This window comes from Myxine glutinosa, chromosome 9 (assembly GCF_964187855.1).
Source record: "Myxine glutinosa chromosome 9, kmMyxGlut1.1, whole genome shotgun sequence".
NCBI classification, from domain to species: domain Eukaryota; kingdom Metazoa; phylum Chordata; class Myxini; order Myxiniformes; family Myxinidae; genus Myxine; species Myxine glutinosa.
Genome location: NC_136269.1, coordinates 109,953,727 through 109,980,665, shown reverse-complemented (window position 1 = coordinate 109,980,665; position 26,939 = coordinate 109,953,727). Strand labels below are relative to the sequence as shown.

At 46.6% G+C, this 26,939-nt stretch overlaps 1 protein-coding gene across 5 annotated transcripts in view; it reads left to right on the top strand.

Moving 5' to 3' along the window:
• DLG2 (discs large MAGUK scaffold protein 2) overlaps positions 1–26,939 on the top strand; it is a 467,276-nt gene that overhangs the window by 394,764 nt on the left and 45,573 nt on the right. For 2 of the 5 annotated variants that reach the window (XM_078784647.1, XM_078784649.1), the window contains 2 exons: positions 912–1,027; positions 1,119–1,194. In XM_078784647.1, coding sequence (XP_078640773.1) covers positions 912–1,027; positions 1,119–1,194 — 192 coding nt within the window. The remainder of the gene's footprint in view (positions 1–911; positions 1,028–1,118; positions 1,195–26,939) is intronic. The other 3 variants (XM_078784648.1, XM_078784650.1, XR_013624585.1) reach the window with 2 other exon arrangements.

The window sequence follows — 26,939 nt, the reverse complement described above, 5'->3', positions numbered from 1 at the left end:
ATTGACCGAAGCCTTTGCTAATACAGCACTAATTAAATTATTGGAATTACCTTAATGATCCTAAATTTCAGAAACTTGACTTGGGAAAAAAATAGCCTAAACTTAATATAATTTGCGTGTTTATGTTAAACAGGTAAATTAAAAATAATAATGTAAAACTTCTTGGAGTGCGAGTCATGTCTACCTGTAGCTCGGAACCCTTAAACTACAATATCAAATAAATAAATATGAACCATATTTTTCCATGAAAAGTTGCAAGTTCAAAACTCACACCACATCTACCAACATGTGCCTGATGATTGATGGCTTAATATTATTTTAAAAAATCTTCAAGATTTTATTAATAAATAATAAATAAATAATCAATTAATAAATAAATAACTATTCATAGTAATCAATCTTCCTCATCCTCAATAATGATCAGATAGGTAATAAATACCATAGCAACAAGCCTCCAGAGACGGAGAGGGTAAAATCATGATTACCTAGAGATGTATCGGGATCTCTGTCCCCACAGTTTGCAAATCGTACTTTTTTTTTTTTTTTTACAATTTGTTTTGCAAATTTTGCAAAATTTCATTTTAAAATGCTTTCCTGCAAATTGTTATTGTCAATTACTCTGGTTTTAAGTCGTCTTTTCATTTTGCTCAGACATTTGTGAAATGAAAATGCTCCAGTGGTCCTCCCATCAGAGCAAAGCACACATTTGAGGACAACGTTAATTGAAACACCCCCGGCTTCTCATCAAGGAGCCGGGAGCCTTTTATTCTTCTAGGACTCCATTTTGGCAATGCACTCATTGTCTTAGCTGTTTGGCGAAGCTAATGACCTGTTGTATCCAGAAGAAAAGGTACTGCGCAAACGCAGCACAGTTGTTGGGCCTATTTTACTTGGTGTTTGCCTTTGTGTAGTTGTCGGGGTGTCACTAAAGCCGCGTGGATCGGGCACGTTGCGGACATGGCGCTTACGGAATGTAGCCAGAGGATGGAACATCCCGGCATCGCACAATTTCCACCAAGAAGACACGGTTAGCTGGAGTACCGAGTCAATGATGATGCCAGAATCCTCAAGAAATGTGCCTAGTAATGTTCTTATTTTGTCTGCCCTGACCTTGACAGAACGCTTGTCATTTTGTGTCTTCAGGCAGTCAAGAGGATCACATACTGTCGTACGAGCCCGTCATTCAGCAAGAAGGTCAGGCTTATGAACAATCATCCTAAAACAAATAATGATTGCCCTTACATTGGAAATGTAGCCTGGTGTTGGCTTAGCGGTTAGGGTGCTGGCTTGGGATCCTATGATCCTGGGTTCGAATTCTGGTCCATCGCTGAATTAACGCCAGGGTGGTTGACTCAGCCTGTCATCCTTCCGAGGTTGGCAAATTGAGTACCAGCTCACTGGTAATTCCCTGTGTGTCGCAAGAGGCGACGAACAGGGTTGGCGGCAGGAAGGGCATCCAGCCATAAAATATTGCTTCAAAAAGGGGACCATGGTCCCCGAAAAAGGCCAACCCCTGCTCTGCGGGGGGAAATGGCCTCTAAAGGTGGTTCTTACATTGGAATTGTCTGACATTTTTGTCTGCTTAGTTATAGCTCGGTATCACAGTAAACGAACTTGTGTCTCAGCATGGCAGCGAATATCATACGAAATGAATTTAGGATGTAGAATATGTCTTTATTTGATTTATGGTTCCCTTTTTTGATACATGTCCTATAAATGCTCCTGACAAAGGAACAGTAGTGGAGACCATGTGTCTTAATTTTCCAATTGATTTCACTTCAAAATATAAATTAATTGCTAAACAGATGTACAGTATATTAAGGGGGCATTATACCATTGAAGGCAAAAAAAAAACATTTTTTTACAAATATACAAATGCATCAATTAAAATGTTTGTTTCCTAGTATTGTATATATGTACCAAGTTTGAACGTAAATGGACTTGTCATAGAGAAGATATAAGCTCCCCATTACACTGAACACAGTAAAAACAACACTGAATCACAGTAATGCACTTTTTGATAAAATGTCTTGATTGAAAATATGCAAAACTATATATGTACATGTTGCTTGATATATGAACATTACATTGGTATACATTACATAGCATTATATTATGCATGGTTACCATGGTAACCAGATGCATACAAATGATGAATTACCACTTTACAGCTTATATCTTCTCTATGACAAGTCCATTTACGTTCAAACTTGGTACATATATACAATACTAGGAAACAAACATTTTAATTGATGCATTTGTATATTTGTAAAAAAATGTTTTTTTTTTGCCTTCAATGGTATAATGCCCCCTTAAGACGAAATTATACAGTTTGACTCCTTTACTTTGTTCATTGAATTCGCTCACCTTTCTCATTATTTAATTAATTCTCAGGATTCATTCTCATTATGTAATTCATTCTCAGGATTCATTCTCATTATTTAATTCATTCTCAGGGTTCATTCTCATTATTTAATTCATTTTCATTATTTAATTCAATGATGGTTTAACCCGACTTCTTAACAGAGCGTTTTGAACGGTGTCCTTTAGACTTTCTTGATGCAGTCTTGCCATTACTGAAATGACCAGAGTTTCCATTAAATGCACCTAAGCACAAAATTGTGTGAATTGGCATCGGCATTCCACATTATTAATCCACATAACCGCAATAAGTGTTACTAAACATAGCTAGAAACAGTTGATATATCACTCCTTGTATGAAAATATAATTCCATCTGTACCGTCATCTTTAACTAACTTCAAGTTCTGAAATAAATTATGATTGGGAGTGGTAGAGTTCAAGGTTGGTGGAACAAAAGGAGAGATCTGCTCCAGGTATCCTGGAGGCAAACTGAGCTCTAAACATTACAATTGGGTTGGCCGACCAAGCTACGTTTCCCAATACGTTTTCTCTTTGACTCTTTAATGGAACTCTCTTTCTCGATTGCTTCTTGACGTACATCTGCCTCGTTTTCCTTTTGTTCTATGCAGCAAACACACTTGTGTTTTAATGACTGTGAATGTCACATTGCTTCATGGCTTTTAAGGATGGAACGAGGAAGGTTTAAAATTAATGAAGCTACTTGAAGTGGATTGTTGATGTTAACTTTTGTAATCCTAATCCTGAGGCTCATGGAGCAGCTGCAGACAGATGTATTGGACAACATCAGACGACTTTGACTTCGGATTAAGCCAGAACCTTGAGGAAAGTGATGTAATTTTATGGTGCACTCTCGGTGCTAGCAACACAATCTTATGAGGGAATTTTTCTCTCCGCAGTCAGGAGGGCAATTATGGACAATCGTGCCCCCCTCCCCTCCTCAATGGGATGCCAACCTACAAGATTTGTTTGTGCTCTATCCCCTAAATGCTGAGTATAACAGGAAGCGGCATGCACCATTTTAAAAGTTTTTGGTATGTTGGGATCGTTGGGATCATAATCTAACCGCCAAGTTCAGAGCAAACACTATAAACCACAATGCCACCAAGTCTGGTTGTCGAGGCTGTTTATCATAAAAGACTTTTATAGACTAGCAGATGTTTTCAATTCCACTTTCCCAATCTCTTCCTCCTTCCTTCCACTCCCATCATTAATGCAGTCGGAGGTAACGATGATGTAAAATATTTGGTCAATTTATTGATGAAGGCTGCCTTTTTGCTTCCTTTCTTTTTCCCCTCTTTTGTCTCCAGGTAATTCTTCTCACCTATTCTCATACATCTTATTCAGGCAAAGTAATTATTTATTCACTACCAATTGCGTCTTACGCGTTACAGTATTTCCTCGCTCAGAATCTGAGTGCGAGTTTGGCTTTTATTATTTGCAATGCTCATGAGAATGCCATGCTGCTGTGACCTCCATTACCGAAGGTGGCCGGGAGGTTATTTTTGCATCCCTGTCTGTTTGTTTGTCTGTTTGAGAATACGATATCTCTAAAAGTTGTGGGCGGATTCGGGCGAAACTTGGTGGGTAGGTTGGTTGTGTGACAAGGAAGGCTTTATTCGATTTTGGTGAAGATCCGGATCCGAATGGAGAATTTTTATACGATTCTTCACCACTGAGTGACAGAGTTTTTTTTTTTGTATACAAGATCGAGGCTCGTGAAAGAGCTAACATTAATCACACAAAAAGTCAAGCCAACACATAAAACACAAAATAAGGGGAGCGGTAGACAAGATGGGGAGAGAGGGGGAAGGACACAAACACAACATTTGAGAGCAGGGTCATCGAGAGAAATGTGGGAGGTGGAGGGCTTGGGGGGAGGTGGGAGAGGTATAAAACATATGGACACTGCAAGGACTTTCAGGACAGAAGTTGGAATTTAAAAAGAGTGTATCTGGGGTGAATTAGCGGGGATAGAAAAGATCAAGGTTTTGGATGGGGGAAGATAAGAGATGGTGGTGAACAGCTGTTTTAAAGACCTGGAGGGAGGAGTGGGATTGAAGGGAGTGGGGGAGTTTGTTCCAGAGGCGGGAGAAGAGGGGAATGAAAGAGTGAAGGTGAGCAGAGAGCCTAGATTTTGGCAGTCTAACCATAAGAGGGTTGCTGGCAGATCTTGTGCGACCTGTAGGAATATTTGGGGGACAGAGCACAGGGAGAGCTGGGGGAGTAAAGCCGGAGAGGAGTCGGTAGAAGACAGAAAGACCCCCAACCTGCCTTCGGTGAGTGAGTGAAAGGCCCTCGGAGTTAGCTTCATCGCAGGAGATTCCAATGATTCTGAAAGCTTTGGTTTCAACAGCGTGAAGCCGAGCTAGGTGTGAGGCAGGAGCATCGGCCCAGAGGGGGGAACAATTTTTTTTTTTTTTTTTTTTTTTTTTTTTTTTGTATACAAGATCGAGGCTCGTGAAAGAGCGAACATTAATCACACAGAAAGACAAACAGACACACAAAACAAATAACATCGGGAGCGGTAGACAAGATGGGGAGAGAGGGGGAAGGACACAAACACAACATTTGAGAGCAGGGACCGAGAGACATGGAGACATCGAGAGAACTGTGGGAGGGAGAGGGCTTTGGGGGGAAGGCATGGGAAGGGGGGGGGGTGGGAGAGGTATAAAACATATGGACACTGCCAAGACTTCCAGGAAAGAAGTTGGAATTTCAAACAAGGTGGATCTGGGGTGAATTAGTGGGGGTAGAAAAGATCAAGGTTTTGGATGGGGGAAGATAAGAGATGGTGGTGAACAGCTGTTTTGAAGACCTGGAGGGAGGAGTGTGATTGAACTGAGTGTGGGAGTTTGTTCCAGAGGCGGGAGAAAAGAGGAATGAAAGAGTGAAGGTGAGCAGAGAGCCGAGATTTCGGCAGTTTAACCATCAGAGGGTGGCTGGCAGATCTTGTGCGACCTGTAGGAATATTTGGGGGACAGAGCACAGAGAGAGCTGGGGGAGCAAGGCCGGAGAGGAGTCGGTAGAAGACAGAAAGACCACCTACCTGCCTGCGGTGAGTGAGTGAAAGGCCCTCAGAGATAGCTTCATCGCGGGAGATTCCAATGATTCTGAAAGCTTTGGATTCAACAGCGTGAAGCCGAGCCAGGTGTGAGGCAGGAGCACCAGCCCAGAGGGGAGAACAGTATTCCATTGAGCTGCGGATGAAAGCCTTGTATGTGGTGAGGAGCTCAGGTGTGCCTAGGAAGGACTTCGCACGACGGAGGATGCCCAGTCGGCGACTGGCTTTGGAGGCCAGCTTGGAAATGTGGTTTTCCCAAGAAAGATCATGGCAGATGGTGAGACCCAAAAGCTTGAGCGACAGAACTTCTTGGAGAGGATTGTTGAGAAAGTAGATGGGAGGGTTGTCCAGTCGATCTTTTCGGAGAGACATAGTAAGAGTGTGAGATTTGTCAGGATTGAAAGACATGTTCCACATGTTTGACCAGTCTGTGATTTTGTCCAGGTCTTCAGAGAGTGAGGAGGCTGCAGACTGCCGATCTGAGGGAAGAGGAATGGAGCGGCAGAGAGTGGAGTCATCAGCAAAGAGATACAGAGGATTTTCCAGGGAGTCGGAGAGATCATTGATAAAGACCATAAAAAGCACAGTGCCCAGCACACTGCCTTGGGGAACTCCAGCCTGAACGGGAAGGGGAGATGAGAGAAATCCATTCAGGGCCACACGTTGACTACGACCAGAGAGGAAGTCCGCAAGCCATGCATGGAGATTTCCATGGATACCATAGGAGGAGAGTTTGGTGAGCAGAGCTGGGTGCCAGACCGTATCGAAGGCACGTGATATGTCAAGGGAGACAGCTCTGATTTCCTGTTTGGCATTGAGGACCTCCATCCATTGTTGAGACAGCAGAAGCAGCATGTCCAGAGTAGAGTGACCTGGTCTGAAACCAAATTGATGATCAGAGATCAAGCCATTGGAGAAGAGGAAAGATTTCATATCCGAAGCAATGATGGATTCCATGACTTTGCTGATAATTGGGAGCAGGCTGATTGGTCTGTAGTTGCAAGGATCTGTTTTTGCACCTTTTTTGTGTAAAGCGGTAATGTTTGCTGATTTCCAGGATGCTGGCAGATGACCTTGAGCAAAAGATAGGGTGAAAAGAACAGAGAGAGGGTGAGATAGAGCGGCAGAGCAGGATTTTAGGACCCGTGAGCTGATGCCATCTGGTCCAGTTGCAGAATCAGAGTCGAGGTTTGACAAAAACTCCTCCACCTTGTCAGGAGAGAAGGTCACAGAGTCCAGGAGCAGTTTGGTTCGACTGGGAAAGGTGGGAACAGAGAGAGATGGGTTTGGGACTAAGGATTTTGAGGCAAACACAGAGTTGAGGCATTCGGCTTTGTCACGTGCGATGTCAACTGTGTGGCCATTTGAGGTAAGGGAGGGAACGGAGGGGGAAGAAACACCAGAAACGGATTTGACCAGACGCCACCAGGATTTGGAGGAAGGAGACAGGTTTGAGAGTTCATTCTTGAGTGAGGAGAGATAGTGCTTCCTTGCACTCCTGAGGGTAGACACACACTTGTTCCGAGCTTGGTGGAAGGAACTGAGATTTCCTTCAGTTGGATTAGCCTTCCAAGAGGCAAAGGCAAGTTGTTTCAGGGCAACTGCCTCACCACAAGATTCAGTGTACCATGGACGGGAGGAAGGGTAAGACAACTGAAGGCGAGATGGGATAAATCTGTGCATGAGAGAGATCAGTTTGCTTTGGAAGAATTCCCAGGAAGAATTGATGTCAGAGGCAGTGGAGATGGGAGACCAATCCAGACGATTGATGGCTGCTTGAAGACCGTCCCAGTTGGCCTGAGTGAAATGCCAGACTCGTCGACGCTGAGGAGGCTCTCTGAGAATGGCCAGAGAGATGTCCACTTTGACAAGCACATGATCAGAAGAACCGATTGGAGCAGAAGAAGAGCAGCAGACATTAGCAGGGAAGTTAGTCATAACCAAGTCTCGAAGAGAAGATACTCCATTGGCTGAGATCCGGGTCGGGAAATTGACAGATTGTGTCAATCCCAGTGAGTCACAGAAGTCCTTTGCTGAGGTGCCATGACTGGTGAGAGAGGAACCCACACCCAACCAGGTGGCATGATGACAATTGAAGTCACCACATATGAGGAAGAGAGAGTTGGGATGAGTGGATAGAAGTTGGTCCATGTTGTCAGACAGTGAAATGTAGATGGAGTCATCACTGTTTGGGGGACGGTACAGAACACATATGAACAAAAGGTGGGAGCGGAGAGGAAGCCGTAGCCAGAGGTACTCCTGGGGGTGAGGAGGAGAGAGGGCAGTTCAAGGAGAGTGAGGAAGAGAGTTTTTGATAAAGATAGCCACCCCACCACCAGGCCGAGGCTCAGGTCTATCATACCGGAGGAGGGAGTAACCAGGAAGAGATATTAAGGAATCAGAGACATCTTGAAGGAGGAAAGTCTCTGTTAAGCAGATCAAGTCTGGATTGTCAGAAGCAACCTGTATGGAGAGATCAGTCAGGTTTGAGCGAAGGCCCCGGATGTTTGAGGTCCATACCGTTAATGAAGAGAGAGGGGGAGCATCGGGTACAGGACAGGGGAGGGGAGGAGTAGGGTAAAATGAAGGATGAGAGGGGGAGGTAGGGAGAGCAGTTGTTAGTGTGTCAGCGATTGCAGAAGAGTTCCAAGAAGGGGAAGGATGAGGAGGATGAAAGGTTTGAAGGTGAAGGGATGAGGCACAGTGAGGGGTTGTTTGAGGGGGGGCAGAGGAAAGAAGAAGGTTGGGGGGGGGGTGGAGGTATGAGATAGAAGGGAGACGAAGTGGGGAGGAGGCAGCTTTGAGGAGGAGGGGAGAGGAGGGAGAATTGGAGAGGAATGGTATGGGGGGAGATTTGAATGGGAGGGGTTGGGGGGGAGTTTTGAAGGGGAGGAGTGAGGGGGGAGTTTAGGAGGGGAAGGGCAAGGGGGGAGTTCAGGAGTGGAAGGGCAAGGGGAGAGTTCAGGAGTGGAGGGGTAGGGGGGGAGTTTAAGAGTGGCGGGGCAAGGGGGGAGTTTAGGAGTGTAGGTGCAAGGGGAGGGATTTGGATGGGAGGGGCAAGAGGGGAGTTTAGAAAGTGGATGATTAATGAAAGACGTACATTGAAAACAAATTGGGTTTGTTGTGATTTTCAAGTTAGCAATCCGGTTCAGAATGATGGAGGAGGGATGGAATGAATGTGAATTTAGACCATGTAGTGAGGGAGACGTATAAGATATTGAATTTCTTTTTTTTGAGGTGGAATGAGTTGGAGAGGAAATTGAGAAAAGCCTTTTAAATAGGAAGAAAAACAGCGTGTTGTAAAATACCACTGAGTAAAACACTGAAGGGGAAAGGTTATACATATTTAAATAATATTTAAACAGAACCGTGAACAATCTTATGTGCACAAAAATACCAATGGGGGGAGAGCCGAGAGGGACCACCACGAGTCATGTGAAGGGCAAACGGTGGATGGCAAGGAGTTAATGGGGGCGGGGCGAACAGCACACCTGGACAGAAAATACAGGATGAGTCAACAGTACACGTGGAGAAAGGAAAATAAATGTGTTTGGTTTTTTTTTTTTTTTTTGGTTTTTGGGTGTGGGGGTGGGGGGGGGGGAGGTGGGGATTTAGAACGTTAGACAGAGTATTATGTTCGGGGTAGAAGGGAAAAAAACTAAGAGCCAAGCAAAACACGATTAAGATAACAAACACCGACGGGGGTACAACTACAAGGCCGCACACGAGGAGCAGAACACGATTAAATAATTACACGTTACAGGAAATTCAAACCAAAAGTAACTATAATCAAAACAATAACGCATGGACGATAAAATAACGAGTTGAAATTTGACAATCTATCTGGGGAAATGGGGGAGAAACATGTGGTCGAAGAACGAACGAACGAACGAATAAGAATGAATAAACGAATGAGAACAGAGAAGGAAATGTTTTTTTTTTGGATTTTTTTGAGTTGTGATTTACACAAGGAAGAGGGCTGTGGGGTGAAAAGATTGGGAAAACAGAGAACGAAAGTTATTGGATCACAAAAACACGGACCGCTGAGAGAAAAACAAAGCCTCAAGGTTGTACAGTGTTCACTGTACAACTACAAGGCCTCAAAACACGACCCGAATTAACACGATTATCAATACAGGTATGAAAGATTTGCACCGAAAATCTTCGTCGGGAGACAATATATACACCATAAAATAAATAGTTATAACGAAAATACAAATGGGAACAATTACTTAACTTCGATTTCGATGGATAGCATGGAGAGCTGAGAATAAACGAACCCTCGCCAGCAAGACCGGAAACCAATCTCTTGGCTGATGACTCCACTCTCTGCCGCTCCATTCCTCATCCCTCAGATCGGCAGTCTGCAGCCTCCCATGGATACCATAGGAGGAGAGTTTGGTGAGCAGAGCTGGGTGCCAGACCGTATCGAAGGCATGTGATATGTCAAGGGAGACTGACTGGAAAAAGTAGATGGGAATATTCCATTGAGCTGCGAATGAAAGCCTTGTATGTGGTGAGGAACTCAGGTGTGTCAAGGAAGGACTTCGCACGACGGAGGATGCCCAGTCGGCGACTGGCTTTGGAGGCCAGCTTGGAAATGTGGTTTTCCCAAGAAAGATCATGGCAGATACTGAGACCCAAAAGCTTGAGTGACAGCACTTCTTGGAGAGGATTGTTGAGAAAGTAGATGGGAGGGTTTTCCAGTCGGTCTTTTCGGAGAGACATAGTAAGAGTGTGAGATTTGTCAGGATTGAAAGACATGTTCCACTTGTTTGACCAGTCTGTGATTTTGTCCAGGTCTACAGAGAGAGAGGAGGCTGCAGACTGCCGATCTGAGGGATGAGGAATGGAGCGGCAGAGAGTGGAGTCATCAGCCAAGAGATAGAGAGGATTTTCCAGAGAGTCGGAGAGATCATTGATGAAGACCAGAAATAGCACAGGGCCCAGAACACTACCTTGGGGAACTCCAGCCAGAACAGGAAGTGGAGATGAGAGAAGTCCATTCAGGGCGACACGTTGACTACGACCAGAGAGGAAGTCCGCAAGCCATGCGTGGATATTTCCATGGATACCATAGGAGGAGAGTTTGGTGAGCAGAGCTGGGTGCCAGACCGTATCGAAGGCATGTGATATGTCAAGGGAGACTGCTGTGATTTCCTGTTTGGCATTGAGGACCTCCATCCATTGTTGAGACAGCAGAAGCAACATGTCCAGAGTAGAATGACCTGCTCTGAATCCAAATTGATGATCAGAGATCAAGCCATTGGAGAAGAGGAAGGATTCGATATCCGAAGCAATGATGGATTCCATTACTATGCTGATAATTGGGAGCAAGCTGATTGGTCTGTAGTTGCAAGGATCTGTTTTTGCACATTTTTTGTGTAAAGCGGTAATGTTTGCTGATTTCCAAGATGCTGGCAGATGACCTTGAGCAAAAGAGAGGGTGAAAAGAACAGAGAGAGGGAGTGAAAGAGCAGAAGAACAGGATTTTAGGACCCGTGGGCTGATGCCGTCTTGTCCAGTTGCAGAATCAGAGTCGAGGTTTGACAAAAACTTTTCCACCTTGTCAGGAAAGGACACAGAGTCCAGGAGCAGTTGGGTTCGACTGGGTAAGGTGGGAACAGCGAGAGATGGGTTTGGGATACAAGATTTTGAGGCAAACACAGAGTTGAGGCATTCGGCTTTGTCACGTGCGGTGTCAACTGTGTCGCCATTTGAGGTAAGGGAGGAGATGGAGGGGGAACAAACACCAGAAACGGATTTGACCAGACGCCACCATGATTTGGAGGAAGGAGACAGGTTTGAGAGTTCATTCTTGAGTGTGGGGAGATAGTGCTTCCTGGCACTCCTGAGGGTAGACACACCCTTGTTCCGAGCTTGGTGGAAGGAACTGAGATTGCCTTCGGTTGGATTTGCCTTCCAAGAGGCAAATGCAAGTTGTTTCAGGGCAACTGCCTCACCACAAGATTCAGTGTACCATGGATGGGAGGAAGGGTAAGACAACCGAAGACGATAAATCTGTGCATGAGAGAGAGCAGTTTGCTTTGGAAGAATTCCCAGGAAGAATTGATGTCAGAGGCAGTAGAGATGGGAGACCAGTCCAAATGATTGATGGCTGCTTGCAGACCGTGCCAGTCGGCCTGAGTGAAATGCCAGACTCGTCGGCGCTGAGGAGGCTCTCTTAGAATGGCCAGAGGGATGTCCACTTTAACAAGCACATGATCAGAAGAACCGATTGGAGCAGAAGAAGAGCAGCAGACATTTGCAGGGAAGTTTGTCAAAATCAAGTCGAGAAGAGAAAGATACTCCATTGACTGAGATCCGGGTCGGGAAATTGACAGATTGTGTCAGTCCCAATGCATCGCAGAAGTCCTTTGCTGTGGTGCCATGACTGGTGAGAGAGGAACCCACACCCCGCCAGCTGGCATGATGACAGATGAAGTTGCCACATATGAGGAAGAGAGAGTTTGGATGAGTTGATAAAAGTTGGTCCATGTTGTCAGACAGCGAAATGTAAATGGAGTCATCACTGTTTGGAGGACGGTACAGAACACATATGAACAAAAGGTGGGAGCGGAGACGAAGCTGTAGCCAAAGGTACTCCTGGGGGTGGTGTGGAGAGAGGGCAGTGCAAGGAGAGTGAGGAAGAGAGTTTTTGATAAAGATAGCAACCCCACCACCAGGACGAGGCTCAGGTCTATCATACCGGAGGAGGGAGTAACCAGGAAAAAGCTATGGACAATGTATGTCACTATATCTTCGAGTTATGGATGGATTTGAATGAAATTTGGTGGACAGTTTGGGTGGGTGGACAGTACTCTGTGCATAGAGAGGAAGTATTGATCAGAAGAAGAGTGGACATATGTTGTGTGCAAGAGACGAGATGGAAGGGAAGTGGTGTGAGAATGGTGAAGGGTAGGCAGGGACAGAAATACAAGTTTGTGTGGCAAGGGCGCCCGGAGGGCGTGAATGGTGTTGGTGTCCTGTTGTCTGAGGAGTTTGTAGACAGTGTGGTGAGTGTGACTAGAGTGAGTGAAAGGTTGATGATGGTGAAAATGATGATTGGAAAGCTCTTGGTGAATGGTGCGTAGACGAGATAGGGGACACCTCCAGGACACAAAGGTGATCCCGGGGGAGGAGGCTGTTTCACAGCACCACTTGGTTGTCTGCGACATAAGGGTGAAAGGTGCGAGGAGAGCTCGGCGGGTGAAGTACCAACCGAGAATTAAGGTGTGGAGGTTGAAAGAGGTGACAGTAAGGGAGGCATTAAAAGAGGGGCTGAGTAGGGTCGAGGATGATGCGGTTGAGCTTGAAAGTGGTTGGATGTCAATGAAAGCTAGTCTGTTGGGAGCCGTTGGTGAGGTATGTGGATGGACAAAAGGCCAACCGAGGCACTCGGAAACATGGTGGTGGGATGATGAAGTTGGAAAGATGATTGACGAGAAGAGGAAGAAGTTCAAGGAGTGGCAGAAGGCGAAGGGCACGGGAGCAGAAAAAGCAGAGCATGAAAGTTATAAGGCAGCCAAGAAGGATGCAAAGAAAGAGGTAGCAAAGGTGCAGGAGGCGTGTAGGAAAATGTTCGGAGAACGGTATTCAGGATTGCAAAGCAGATAGCGAAAGAGAGGTGTGATGTGATGGGGGTGAGTTGCTTGAAGGATAAAGTGGGACAAATCGTTGTGGACCCAGATGGAATTAAAGGAAGATGGAAAAGATATATGGAAATGCTGTTGAATACAGAGAATGAATGGGATGGCAACATAGAGAGTACTGTCCAACATAGAGAGTACAACATAGAGAGATGAGGAAGAGTTGATTCAATTTTGGTGAAGATCTGAATCCGGATCTGGATCAAATAATTATTTACGGCGTAGCCCATAGGGCAAAGCCGTCTAGAACAGTGTTTGTCTGTCCGTATGTATGTATGTATATATTGTTGCAGACGCGGTTTTGGATGTTAGTTTACCGAGCGGTTTGGTATGACCGCGTCTGCACAGTTTACCCGATTCCACTCGAACGTTGGCCAAATCGCGCTATGCTAAATCAATTAAGGAAAGGACACAACGGCTGGGTTAAATGACACGACACCAGGGGTACAGTTCTCAAGACCTCCGGAGGAGGTTATAATATTGTATGCAGAACGTTTAGATTACACGGACAAGAGGTACAGCATAGGAAGGTGGGCACTTAAACACGGTCTTATATTAGCCCTGACAGACCACAGATAAACGGGACGAGACTGACTCACACAGGGATTGATGGCAAGGAAGGGCAGGTAGTCGATGGATAGCACAAGGTGCACCTTGGCTCAGGGACAGGATCCACACGGTCCGGTCCAGATATGCGGGGAGGTATCGTCGCGCTGGAGGTGGCGTCTGTTTCTCCTCAAGCTGGGGGCGCATCTCACGTCACCTCCGGTAAGTGGCTGCGTATATCTAGCGGGGAGTGACACGCCCTCGGCTCGTTAGCTCCGCCCCAGATGGAATCGGCCCGCCGCTTCTTATTGGGTGCGGGGGGGTTACCGGGCTCCGCCCTTGACGAGGGGCTGACAGTCAGCCCCTTCGTGGTAACCCCGTCGGAGCACATGGGCAATGGCGGCTAACCAAGCCGGAGTGAGGACGCCCACTCCCCGCGCCGCGGCCGCGCCGCCCCCGCTGTGGTTGTAGTTGTTGTTGTTCCATGAGATGATGGGAGGATGCGGAGATGAGGTTGTGGGGAGGTATTGGGAGGTCCTAAACTCACTACTGGTGCCATACAATCACATTCTGGTGCAACGAAGAGTCAGAATTAATGGAAACGAGTCCTTAACTGACATAGACTAAGAATAACTAGCAAGATGTCCTATAGTTGTCTACGTGAGATGCGGTGAACCTGGGCACGACATTTAATGGGGGAAGAAGGGGAAGGTCGGGGCTACAGAGTGTTGTTTACAGACAATGGGACTAGGGAATGGGGGATTGGGGATAGTTGGGGAGTATTGGGGAAATAGGGGAATATTTACAAGCGGATATGGATGGAGGCCAAATCCCATATCCGCAACATTGCACCCTTCTCTACCTCGGGGCGTCCCGACCCGATAAATCTTTACCTACTTTAGTGTGGCACTCAGATGTAGTTCCCTGTACTATTAACTCTACCCCGAGTGCGACAGTTTTACAGATGTTCACAAATGAGTAAATATATCCCCCTGCGACGTTGCACCCTTCTCCTCACAGAAACACACCCACAGGATAACCGAATCGCGGAAAGAATCCTCAAACTAAACATACAGCCGGTAGGGAGCATTATTTACAATTGACGCTACTTTATTTACAAGACTAACCCAGGACCTGTGATTGTTCTTTCTGGGGGGGAGACAGTCTGCTCTGCATCAATGCACCATTAAAGCACCCAAAAACGCACCAAAGCACCCTCAAGCACCAATCGGTGCAGTCACCATTGTTCATGAAAATAAAAACAACAACCCCTAACCCTGCAGGTGTCTCTTGCTCTTCGGCTCCCTCTGCTGGTTATTATTAGTCTTCCAGTTGTTGTCTTTCTTTCATTTTCTTACTGGCGGCCTATTTGCAATAAAGTGTGCCCCATGTGTCCTTTTTATTTTCTTTATTTATGGCCCACAGGGCCGACTACGTGTGGTTCACCTGTGGGGCATCGGTGCCCTGTGGCCAAGGTCCGCCAGCAAGATTTCGGGCCCTCATGGCCGGTTCCAGCAGAGGGGCCATGCCCCAACCCATGGGGTCCATCAGTGGTGCTCGGCCACAGGCATGTGGTCCATAATGTGGTGCATCGATGCAGACAGCTGGTTCTGAGAGTGCCGGGCGCACAATGGCCGACTCACGCACGCTCCCCTCGGCACCCAATGGCGCCCAGGTCATGTGGGAGACAAAAGGGGAAAGACAATGAGCGAGGGGTAAGGTCACAAGGGTACACATCAATAAGGCAATGCAAGGCGAAATGCGTACGGAGGGCGAAGTGGGAAAGCTCGTCCCTACCGTACGTCACCCCCCTGTCACCTACCCTACCCTTGCCCTTACCCCATATGTACAAAAATCTACACATTTACAAATTCGTCACTACTGTCACGTCTTCCCCATATTTCCCCTATACCAAATTCGTCTCCACAATCCCTCTATCCAAAATTTGCCATCACCAAATTCATCATCAATCCTCATAAGGAGGAAGAGATGGAACAACAAAACACAATGTCACACCCACGTCATGATGCGTCTCACATTCCAACCATCTGCACAATAAAATAACAAAACATGGCATGGTGTGGAGGTACGTCATCTCAGGTGAGTGCATGTAGATGGTGCGAGGAGACTTCAATCCTAACTATCCTCTAAATGACATTAACACACTTTACACTACCCGGGGTCTTTCCCTGCCAATCCATTGGCCAACTTACTCTATGGGTTCTAAAAACCAATTCCCATTGACCAAAATGTGGTGCCCCTCAATTTGGGGTCTCACTCCCCCGATTCATCTCCCGGTGCTTCGCACAATTTCTGGGCTGCGACGTGTAGCTCTCCCAGCAGGTCTACCCACCTGCACACCTCCACCACTGCAGTTGCCTCCGAGCTTACCTGCTCCTTACCCTAACCTAACTACCTGGGGAAGGCCCTCTGGCGCTCTCCCCACTCGGTGCCCTCTCTGGCACTGGGCTACCCGGGTCCGTCCTCCGGATCCTCGGGCCCCACTGACACTAACGGCTCCCAGAGCCCACCTGCGGCCTCACCTGGCCGACATCCTCACAGTGGCGGAGTGCCCAACCAACTACACACACTAACAGGCTACACGCCCAGCCATTTCCACAACACTAATGCACCCATCCGCAATACCATTCTGCAACCGCACCACAAATGCCAATATCCAACCACAATTTACCTATACCCTCTACCTAACACTTACACTACCCGCCCCGGGTACTCGTGAAAGGGGTCCACTCTTCCCCCATCCACACCTTCGCACCATGCACACCACTCCGTACCACTTACTCCAACTCTCTCCACACCACTCATTCTCTGCTCCATATATTCCACACACCTGTACTTGCACACCTGTGCTCTCACACCTGGTGCCACCTGCACCCTTCTCTCCCCAAGCGCATTCGCGCTGATCCACACACTCACTACTCATACACTGCTCCACACACCTGTCCAGTTCTCACACAGCATCATCTCATCTAACTACTCCCCTCTGAAACTTGCACTTCCCAGTCGTCCCTTTAAACTATTGCGCTCCCACGTCATTATAATCCACATTAAACTACCTGCGTCCCCACTACAGGTATCAGTCACTACCTAACCTTATCGTCACCTAATGTCATCTTCTAGGGCCCTATCAATATCCTAACCCACCCGGGCTAGTTTTCACTGCCATACACCCCATAAGCTATAGCGCATTTGCCCCACCTTTGTGAGGGATGACAGACTTGCCATCCCACCACATCGGGCATCTCCCACTACCAATTTTGCACATCAAATTTCAACAAATCAAAAATTTGCCAATCACTACTCATCATCTGCCAATCATTACTGCCAATCCTTTGCCAATCATCAAATTTTGTTTTTCTAATTTTGGGGCCAAAACACTATCCTCATCACCCGTCTACTTATTAGATCCTCTCGGTGCGCCGTGACATCATTAAACTCGGTTCGTAAAGCCGAGCAATGAATTTGGGTGGTTTGGTCGCCTGCAGGTTGAATCCGTCCGGCTTTCGGTTCAAGGGAGGTGGTTTGGTTGGACCGAGGCTCCACGCACCATCTCGGCGCGGCACCTTGCGGTCCCGGGCCCGATGGCTCAATCTCCCTCGGTCGGAACCCCGTCCCCACGAGGGGGCACCGTTCCGCTTCCTCCCACTCGCCCTCGAACCGGACCGGTCGCCTCGCCCGCCAAGGCCCGGACTCGACCGTGCGGGGCGGGGCCAAGCCCGAATCGGCAACGACGCTTCGAAGAGAAGCGACGCAGCATCGACCCGCGCCGGGCCTCGCACCCAACAAAGCACCCCTCGCACCGAGCGCTCGCATCGGCTATCCGTCGCCCTAACCGCTAACCTGGTTACCGTCGATGCTTTACTTGCATGCTCACAAGCATACGCTACCCCTTTCACCCTCACAAAAACACACCCACTCGCCGACGCACACTTTTTCCTCCCACGCGTGCCATTTCCACTCACACGGGACCCTTCACCAACGCCCGGATGCTTCCTCGATCCCAAGCGCGCGAAAATTCTTTTGTCGCTAAACATCCTCTTACAAAATCTCCCCGCACAATACACAGCACGTCTCACCTTCGGGGTTCTTCTTCCTCCCTGCACCAAAACCTGCAAACTTCCATTTGGATTAACGAGTACATCATCATGATGTGAGCAGGGACTTTGTACATAATCCATTTCTCCCTGCAATTCCCGGGCTACCTCCGTCATCTCTTCAATTTTAATTCCCAGCACTGCTTTTTCTTTATTCACCTCGACGACCGCTGGCTTTAATAAAACACCCTCTACCTCATCGGTCGCCGGCTTTTCCAAACCCCGTGTCGCGATTTCTACCCCCGTCATTGTACCCGTGCTTTCCTCCGCTTCGCTCAACCAGCGCTTTTCGACCCGCTTTACCTCCTCGTGCACCCCTGGGACCCTTTCGCCCAACTTGCGGTCTCTGTCCCTCTGCTCCCTTTCCTCCCTATCGGCCCTCATTCCATTTATTGTTGCTTCAATTTGCTCACTCCGAGCATCCATTTTATTACTCAATCTCTCCCCCTCTATTCTCAGCATCTCGGTGAATTGCGCCATGAAGTCCCCCACATCAAAGCCCGCTGGTAGTGGTACGGTCACGGGCGCGGCAAAATTTGGTGCCGCTGTAACCACGTGCGCGAGAGCGCCATTTTGTGCACCTGATACCTCCTCAACCACACCTTCTTTACTCCCCTCCACCATTTTCCCCACTTCTTCCCTGGGGTCCTGGGTCGATTCTACCCCACTCTCCTCTACCGGAACCCAGCCGTCTTGGTCTGCCATAGCGCGACTTTCAAAATTCGGGTTTTTATTTTTTTTTGTAAAACACAATCAAATTTCGCCGTTATAATTTTGAGCGCGTGAAACGCGCTCCGGATCGAATCCCACTTACCGACACCAAATGTTACTCTAATAGTACAATTGGTGTTCCAAAATTTGGGCTAAATGAATTTAGTCCCAGGTCCGAATCCAACTCCTCGACACCAAATGTTACAGACGCGGTTTTGGATGTTAGTTTACCGAGCGGTTTGGTATGACCGCGTCTGCACAGTTTACCCGATTCCACTCGAACGTTGGCCAAATCACGCTATGCTAAATCAATTAAGGAAAGGACACAACGGCTGGGTTAAATGACACGACACCAGGGGTACAGTTCTCAAGACCTCCGGAGGAGGTTATAATATTGTATGCAGAACGTTTAGATTACACGGACAAGAGGTACAGCATAGGAAGGTGGGCACTTAAACACGGTCTTATATTAGCCCCGACAGACCACAGATAAACGGGACGAGACTGACTCACACAGGGATTGATGGCAAGGAAGGGCAGGTAGTCGATGGATAGCACAAGGTGCACCTTGGCTCAGGGACAGGATCCACACGGTCTGGTCCAGATATGCGGGGAGGTATCGTCGCGCTGGAGGTGGCGTCTGTTTCTCCTCAAGCTGGGGGCGCATCTCACGTCACCTCCGGTAAGTGGCTGCGTATATCTAGCGGGGAGTGACACGCCCTCGGCTCGTTAGCTCCGCCCCAGATGGAATCGGCCCGCCACTTCTTATTGGGTGCGGGGGGGTTACCGGGCTCCGCCCTTGACGAGGGGCTGACAGTCAGCCCCTTCGTGGTAACCCCGTCGGAGCACATGGGCAATGGCGGCTAACCAAGCCGGAGTGAGGACGCCCACTCCCCGCGCCGCGGCCGCGCCGCCCCCGCTGTGGTTGTAGTTGTTGTTGTTCCATGAGATGATGGGAGGATGCGGAGATGAGGTGGGGAGGTATTGGGAGGTCCTAAACTCACTACTGGTGCCATACAATCACATTCTGGTGCAACGAAGAGTCAGAATTAATGGAAACGAGTCCTTAACTGACATAGACTAAGAATAACTAGCAAGATGTCCTATAGTTGTCTACGTGAGATGCGGTGAACCTGGGCACGACATTTAATGGGGGAAGAAGGGGAAGGTCGGGGCTACAGAGTGTTGTTTACAGACAATGGGACTAGGGAATGGGGGATTGGGGATAGTTGGGGAGTATTGGGGAAATAGGGGAATATTTACAAGCGGATATGGATGGAGGCCAAATCCCATATCCGCAACAATATGTATGTATGTGTGTATGTATGTCCTGTCAAACGTACACCAATCCGAGCTGAGGATCTGTTCACATGACAGGGGTGATGTGATGTAATTACGGCGGTACGACGGCTGACTCCACACGCCGCCATTTTGATTCCCATGCCGTTCAGGCCGGACATATCGTCGAACCTGTCATGTATCACAGCTGTATGCGCTACCTTTACATTTTTCATTCAGTGTGAAACACAAACAACCCGATTGTTTAAAATGACCATCAAATATCGAAAGCATAGGCCTTAGGGTCTTCGAACGACACAGTACGTTTAGGCCTTAGGCTTCATGCCTTTATAGTTCATGCCTCACCTTCAGGCCGCTTCGGACAAATTCTCCCAGGTTTCTTAATACAGTGGTATTGTTTTCGTAATAATAATGTAAATAATAATGTTAATAATCATTTAGTAAATATAATTGTAACACTGCAATCCCGTTTTCGTCACTGCAAGGTTACTGGATTGAAGTGGTGTATGGTTGGTTCATTGTTGACTCAATGAGAAGCGGGTGTACTACTTATCGCGAGAGTAAGGAATTAGCCTCGGTTTATCAATACAGTAACATCGTCTTTGGAATAATAATAACGTTAATAATAATAATAGAGTAAATATAATCGTAACATGATTGCCATTTGTCATGATTGCAAGGTTAGTGGATTGAAGCAGTGTATGGTTGGTTCATTGTTGACTCGAAACATATAGAATAAACCATATGGTGTCTCAATGCAATCTCTTCGCTTCCATTGTGACAAACAGCTCAGAGACCTATGGTACTTCAAAAAAATGTAATACTTCCATTATTTGCTAACTGGTATCTCCACCCAGGTCATACTATCCTCTTCAACTAAAGTATCAAAAAAGTCCGGCTATGCCGATGTTAGACTTTCGGTCTTGTCTTCTTCTCTTCTACTATATAAGAGAGATGTCTGTCTGTCTGTCTGTCTGTGTGTCGCCATTTTTCTCAGAGATGGCTGAACCGATCTTCGTCAAACTTTCAGAGGTTCATCAGTGAGTGCCCGGGGGTGTTTTAGGCCAAAAAAAATAAAATAAATAACAATTGGAAAAAAAAAGATCGTTTTTTTGGAGTTAAAAAACAAAATCGCTCGATAGTGCCAAAGCTTTTTAAAATGAATGACAGTTATATACAAGTGCACATTCGCATAAATAAATACAAAACAATCAACAGACATTTGAATACAAATAAATCGAACAATTCCGGAAGTGTACGAAGTTGGTAGTACGGCTTCTGCTTCTTCCTGATCGGCGTCACACTTCACGCAGAAACGGGATGAACGCCACGTTCACCAACATATATTTAACGAAAAGGTGATGAACCCCATTCCTCGCCTTCCTCTCCTGCCTCCTCCCCCCCCCCCTAACTCCCCATCCTCCTCCTCCCCCCCTCCTCCCCTCCTCCCCCCCTCCTTCCTCCCCCCTTCCTCCTCCCCACCTCCCTCCTTCCCCCCTCCTCCCCTCCTCCCCCCTCCTCCCCTCCTCCCCTCCTTCCCCCCTCCCTCCTTCCCCCCCTCCCTCCTTCCCCCCCTCCCTCCTTCCTCCCCCATTCCCCCCTCCTCCTCCCCCCTCCCTCCCCTATCCCACCCCTCCTCCCCCCGCCTGCCAACGCCGGGTACTTCTGCTAGTTTATTTGTATAGGTGATTCTTCACCATTGAGAGATCGGACCAAAAACGATATATATACAGCACGACATTTCAAAAAGTTATGGACGGATTATGACAAAACTTGGTGGATGAGGTGGTTAGATAACAAGAACAAGCCGATTAGATTTTAATTCAGGTGAGCAGATCCGGCCCATCAGTGGTACGGCAGACAAAATGTAAACTGTTCAACCTGGCGGATGTATGCGCTCTAACGAGTGCAGTTCGAGTTGTTTCGCTTTCTCACAAGAAATGTATTTTTCCTTATTTTTCATCTACAATAGTGAGGCTAATGGAAGAGAAAGGTTGGACTGGTAGAGGGGGCAACGATTGGGAACGACCATAAGGGAATGAACGACCAGGAAAATAAGACAGAGGAGGAGGTGAGGAAGTAGGGATGAATGGGGTAATCTCCTATTATAATAGAGCAAACGTATATGGTTATGTCGTTATGTATGTCGTCGTGTCGTTATGTTTATATGCGACGAAAACTTATTCTTCAAATTAAAATACCACCCTCTTAATTAACCCTCTTAATTGCGTCAAAACTGCTGAGACCCCTCAGTCCTTTGACGACCCTTTAATTCCCCCAAGACCCTTCAGACCACCAGGACCCCTGAAGACCCCGAAGACCCAAAACACCCCGAAGACCTAAACACCCCGAAGACCTAAGCACCCCGAAGACCCAAAGCACCCCGAGACCCAAAACACCCCGAAGACCCAAAACACCCCGAAGACCCAAAACACCCAGAAGACCCAAAGCACCCTGAAGACCCAAAACACCCCGAGACACAAAACACCCCGAAGACCCAAAACACCCCGAAGATCCAAAACACCCCGAAGACCCAAAACTCCCCGAAGACCCAAAATACCCCGAAGACCCAAAACACCCCAAAGACCCAAAACACCCTGAAGACCCAAAACACCCAGAAGACCAAAAAGACCCCAAAGACTCTTGAAGACCCTTTAGACCCAAAAGACCCTTAAATACCCCAAATAACCAAAACACCCCAAAGGCTCTTAAAGACCCAGAGGAAACAAAAGACCCTTAAGACCCAAAAGACACCAAAGACCCAAAAGACCGTGAAGACCCAAAACACCTCAAAGACCCAAAATACCCTTAAAGGCCCAGAGGAAACAAAAGACGCTTAAGACCCAAAAGCCTCTGAAGACACCAAAGACCCAAAAGACCGTGAAGACCCAAAACACCTCAAAGACCCAAAATACCCTTAAAGGCCCAGAGGATCCAAAAGACCCTGAGGACCCAAATGGCCCTGAAGACCCAAAACACCATGAAGACCCAAAAGACACCGAAATGGTCAAAGATGCCTACCCCTCTAAAACGACGTGTGGTGAGGCGCAAGGAATGCGCCGAGTCACGCCAGTAAAGATAATGGGTCAGGTTGGGGGTGATACGAGGTGGTAGTGCACTGCGTTCTTGAATCCCTGGGAGGGAAGAGTGGGAAAGAATGGCCTCTGGAAGGTGGTTCCATAGATGCTAGAAGTGAGGAACAAAGGACTCGAGGTGGTGCAGTCAGCCTGGATTTTGGAAGCTCAACCAGTAGGGTGTTACTGATGGAACGAGTGCATTCTGTAGTTGTTGGGGGAGACGGAATATGTAGTTGATGAAGCAATATTGGAGAATGTTTTTTATTTGTCTGTATTTGCCACTTTTTATCCCTTTGTATTGCTTTTTTCATTTTTTAATCTTGCTCTTCATTATCCCTCGTATGAAATATAACTATAGTTATATATATATATATATATAAAATATATAACTTATACTATATCTGAACATGAACAGCTTATTATGCCACCAGCATGACTGTTTGAGCTGTGTTACTGAGGTGGCCTCTGTGACAGATGACTCAGCCAACATTTTGACAATGGGCTAGCCATGAAGTGTTATTAGCCACAGGCCTTCTCCTTAAGTGCCAAGGCTCTCAATCCTAATCTATTATAAGACTGCTGTGCAATGATTCCCAGAAGATGTGCACGAACTTCGGTTGATGTGTCATTTGTTCTTGACCTCATTTTGTTCTTCATCAGCTGCAAGCATTGACATTGGACCTGCCGCAGATGTGCGGTTTTGTTACTTGTGACAGAAATGTGCAATAGATTCCAATTTTACGCACTCATGAGGCACACACTTCCTGATGATCCTTCACCACCACCTCCTTGATTTTGAAGAGTTTTGAAAAATGCTTTATGGATGTTGATCGATTAAGAGTTACAAGCCAACATGGTATGTATGTTATTCTTCAGTGCTTCACGTCTCCAATGTGTTCCCAGATTGCATCACATTTAGTTTTGTTTGTTTGAGAGCAATGGAAAACAGCAGGAATGTTCTTCAGCAATGTCTTGTGGCTCAGATTATCATCCGAGTGCTCATTGTCACCAAATTGGACTCCTGCAATCACGGATTCATGAAATAAACGCCTGCCATGGGGCTCGATTAAAGCCTTCTGTGACAAATTGTTATCAAATAATTGCATATCCTCCATTTGGAGGAAAGGGCGAGGAAGTGAAAATTGCGGAATAAATTAATTATAATGCATTTGTAATTTTAATTCTGCTCCCGAAACCAAATGCACTGCCATGGTCATTTCCTCTCCACTTGAAACTTTTGTTTTTACCATCATGGCAAAGCATTTTTAACCTCACTGCTTGACCTACTACACTCCATTGGACGTTGGCTATACAGTTTTACTCCTTTATAACGTATATTTTAGTGAAGTTTTCAACAGCAAATTTAATTGATGTCCAACATCTTCCATAAACAAAGACTCCACTTAAGGATGATGTGGATGAATCACCAAAGAGGATGAGGACTGCGTACTGGACTGGCATCATAAAGGGTTCAAATCCAGCAGAAGGAAACGTTATTAGGGATTTGGATTCGAAGTTTCTGGAAACCAACCTGCATTTCCCACACTCTCTTCAATACCACTTCTCCGTCCAGGTCTTCAAAACAGCTGTTCACCACCATCTCATATCTTCCCCCATTCAACACCTTGATCTTTTCTACCCTCGTTAATACACCCCAAATCCACCTTTTTCAAATTCCGTTTTTGTCCCCCGTCGCACCGCGGAGCGTAGGGGGGACTATGGTTTCCCCCTCCATCCGGGCGTGCGTACGTGCGTGCGTAAGCGAAGGACCGAATTCTAATTTGGTGTGTGGGTGCAACCCACGTCAAAATCCAAGATGGCCGCCGCCATGTATGTCTGACGCCATGTATGTCTGAACCTTGTGAGCGGAATATCTTGAAAAATAAGCGAAGTACCAACTTCTAATCAGGTGTGTGGGTGTATCTAGGCACAAGGAAGAACGCTATAGAAAATTGGGTCGTCACATCAAAATCCAAGATGGCTGCCGCCATGTATGTCTGAACCTTGTGAGCGGAATATCTTGAAAAATAAGCGAAGTACCAACTTCTAATCTGGTGTGTGGGTGTATCTAGGCATAAGGAAGAACGCTATAGAAAATTGGGTCGTCACATCAAAATCCAAGATGGCCGCCGCCATGTATGTCTGAACCTTGTGAGCGGAATATCTTGAAAAATAAGCGAAGTACCAACTTCTAATCAGGTGTGTGGGTGTATCTAGGCACAAGGAAGAACGCTATAGAAAATTGGGTCGTCACATCAAAATCCAAGATGGCTGCCGCCATGTATGTCTGAACCTTGTGAGCGGAATATCTTGAAAAGTAAGCGAAGTACCAACTTCTAATCTGGCGTGTGGGTGTACCTCGGCATAAGGAAGAACGCCATTGAAAATTGGGTCGCCATGTCAAAATCCAAGATGGCCGCCACCATATATGTGTCTGAACCTTGTGAGCGGAATATCTTGAAAAAAAAGCGAAGTACCAACTTCTAATCTGGTGTGTGGGTGTATCTCGGCATAAGGAAGAACGCTATTGAAAATTGGGTCGCCACGTCAAAATCCAAGATGGCCGCCTTGCATCTTCCACTTTGTCAACTCGCATCACTTCACCGACGGGGGACCTAGGCATAACGCTTGTCTTTCCTGAAAGTCCTTGTCGTGTCCATTTGTTTTATCCCATTCACCCCACCCGAGCCCTCTCCCACGGATCTCCTGATGTCCCTGTTCTCTACTGTGGTTGTGCTTCGCTCTCTTCCACACCCCCCTCTTGTCTCCCACTCCCTTTATTGCATGTTTTATGTGTGTTTCTGTTTCTATGTGTTTTATGTGTTAGCTCTTACACGAGCCTCGACTTTGTATACAAAAAAACAAAATAAACAGCCTGCATCACATTTGCATTGTCAGTAACAAGTCCAGTGGGCCTGCTAATTCTCTCCAGGAAGGAGTAATCGGCCTGCGTTGCTGGATGTGAGACCAGTCCAGACATTGTGGTCCATTCTTAATGCTCTCAGAGCAATTTGGCCGGAAAAATGTGAGTAATTCAAAGGCAACACCACTCAAATCCTCCCTCAATTTCTGGAAATAAAATCAAGGAAGCAACAGAAATTGCCAGGAGCAAGACAATAGGATTTTGATAAAGCACATGGCATGCTGACAGGATGTATCTGGAGGTGGAAACGCTCACCTCCAACCTGTCCAGCCTGGGTTTGAATCCCGACCCAGCTATAAACGGTCATCCTGGTGTTTCACACGCAGAGTGGTTCATCAATGTGTGTGTCGGCCCTCAGATGGATGTTAAACGAGCCGTGGTGAAAATTAATGGTCCCATGGTGTCCATCGCGAGGATGAGGCGAGCTATCGCAGGCATCCTGAACAAATTATCAATTCCTGCCGTAACCAGCAGAGGGCACTGTACCGGCAGCCAGTGACGCTACCCCGCAGACTTGTGATGCGTACGAAAGAAGAAGAACTAAGAAGGCACATGGCATTCGAGTAAAGAAAATGCCCAAAGAAAATGGAGAACAAGTACAGATACATTCAAAGTACACCGCCCCCATGCCAAATAATTAAATATCCTACAGAGCGGCATTGCCGGGGCGCCTCTGGCGCCCGGCAATACCGCAGTGCAGCTCATTGAGGCTGCATTGGGAGGGAGAGGTGTACACTAATTGATTGATTAATTGTATAATTAAAATCAATAAAAGATTATCACAAAATATTTTCATAATCAATTGGCTAATAGCATAACTAAACCACTAGTGCTTCATCCGAAGATGTATCTTTCAGAAATTTAATTAAATAAGTCATTAATAAAAAAGAAAATCATTAATTGATTACTCAAGAAATAATTAATCCATTAATCAATAAATAATTAATCGATTAAATGATTAATCAATAAATCAAAAATATCCTTGATAGCCACATCACTTGGTCACTCATGTCCAAATATTAGCTTCCCAGCTCAAAAGGTGCCTGAGATATTGGCCAAATGAGAAAGAAAATAAATAAATGATTAATAATGAAAATAAATAAATAATAATCATACAAAAATTAAATGATTAATCAATTTGGTCAGAGAACACATAAACTACCACTATTTCATCA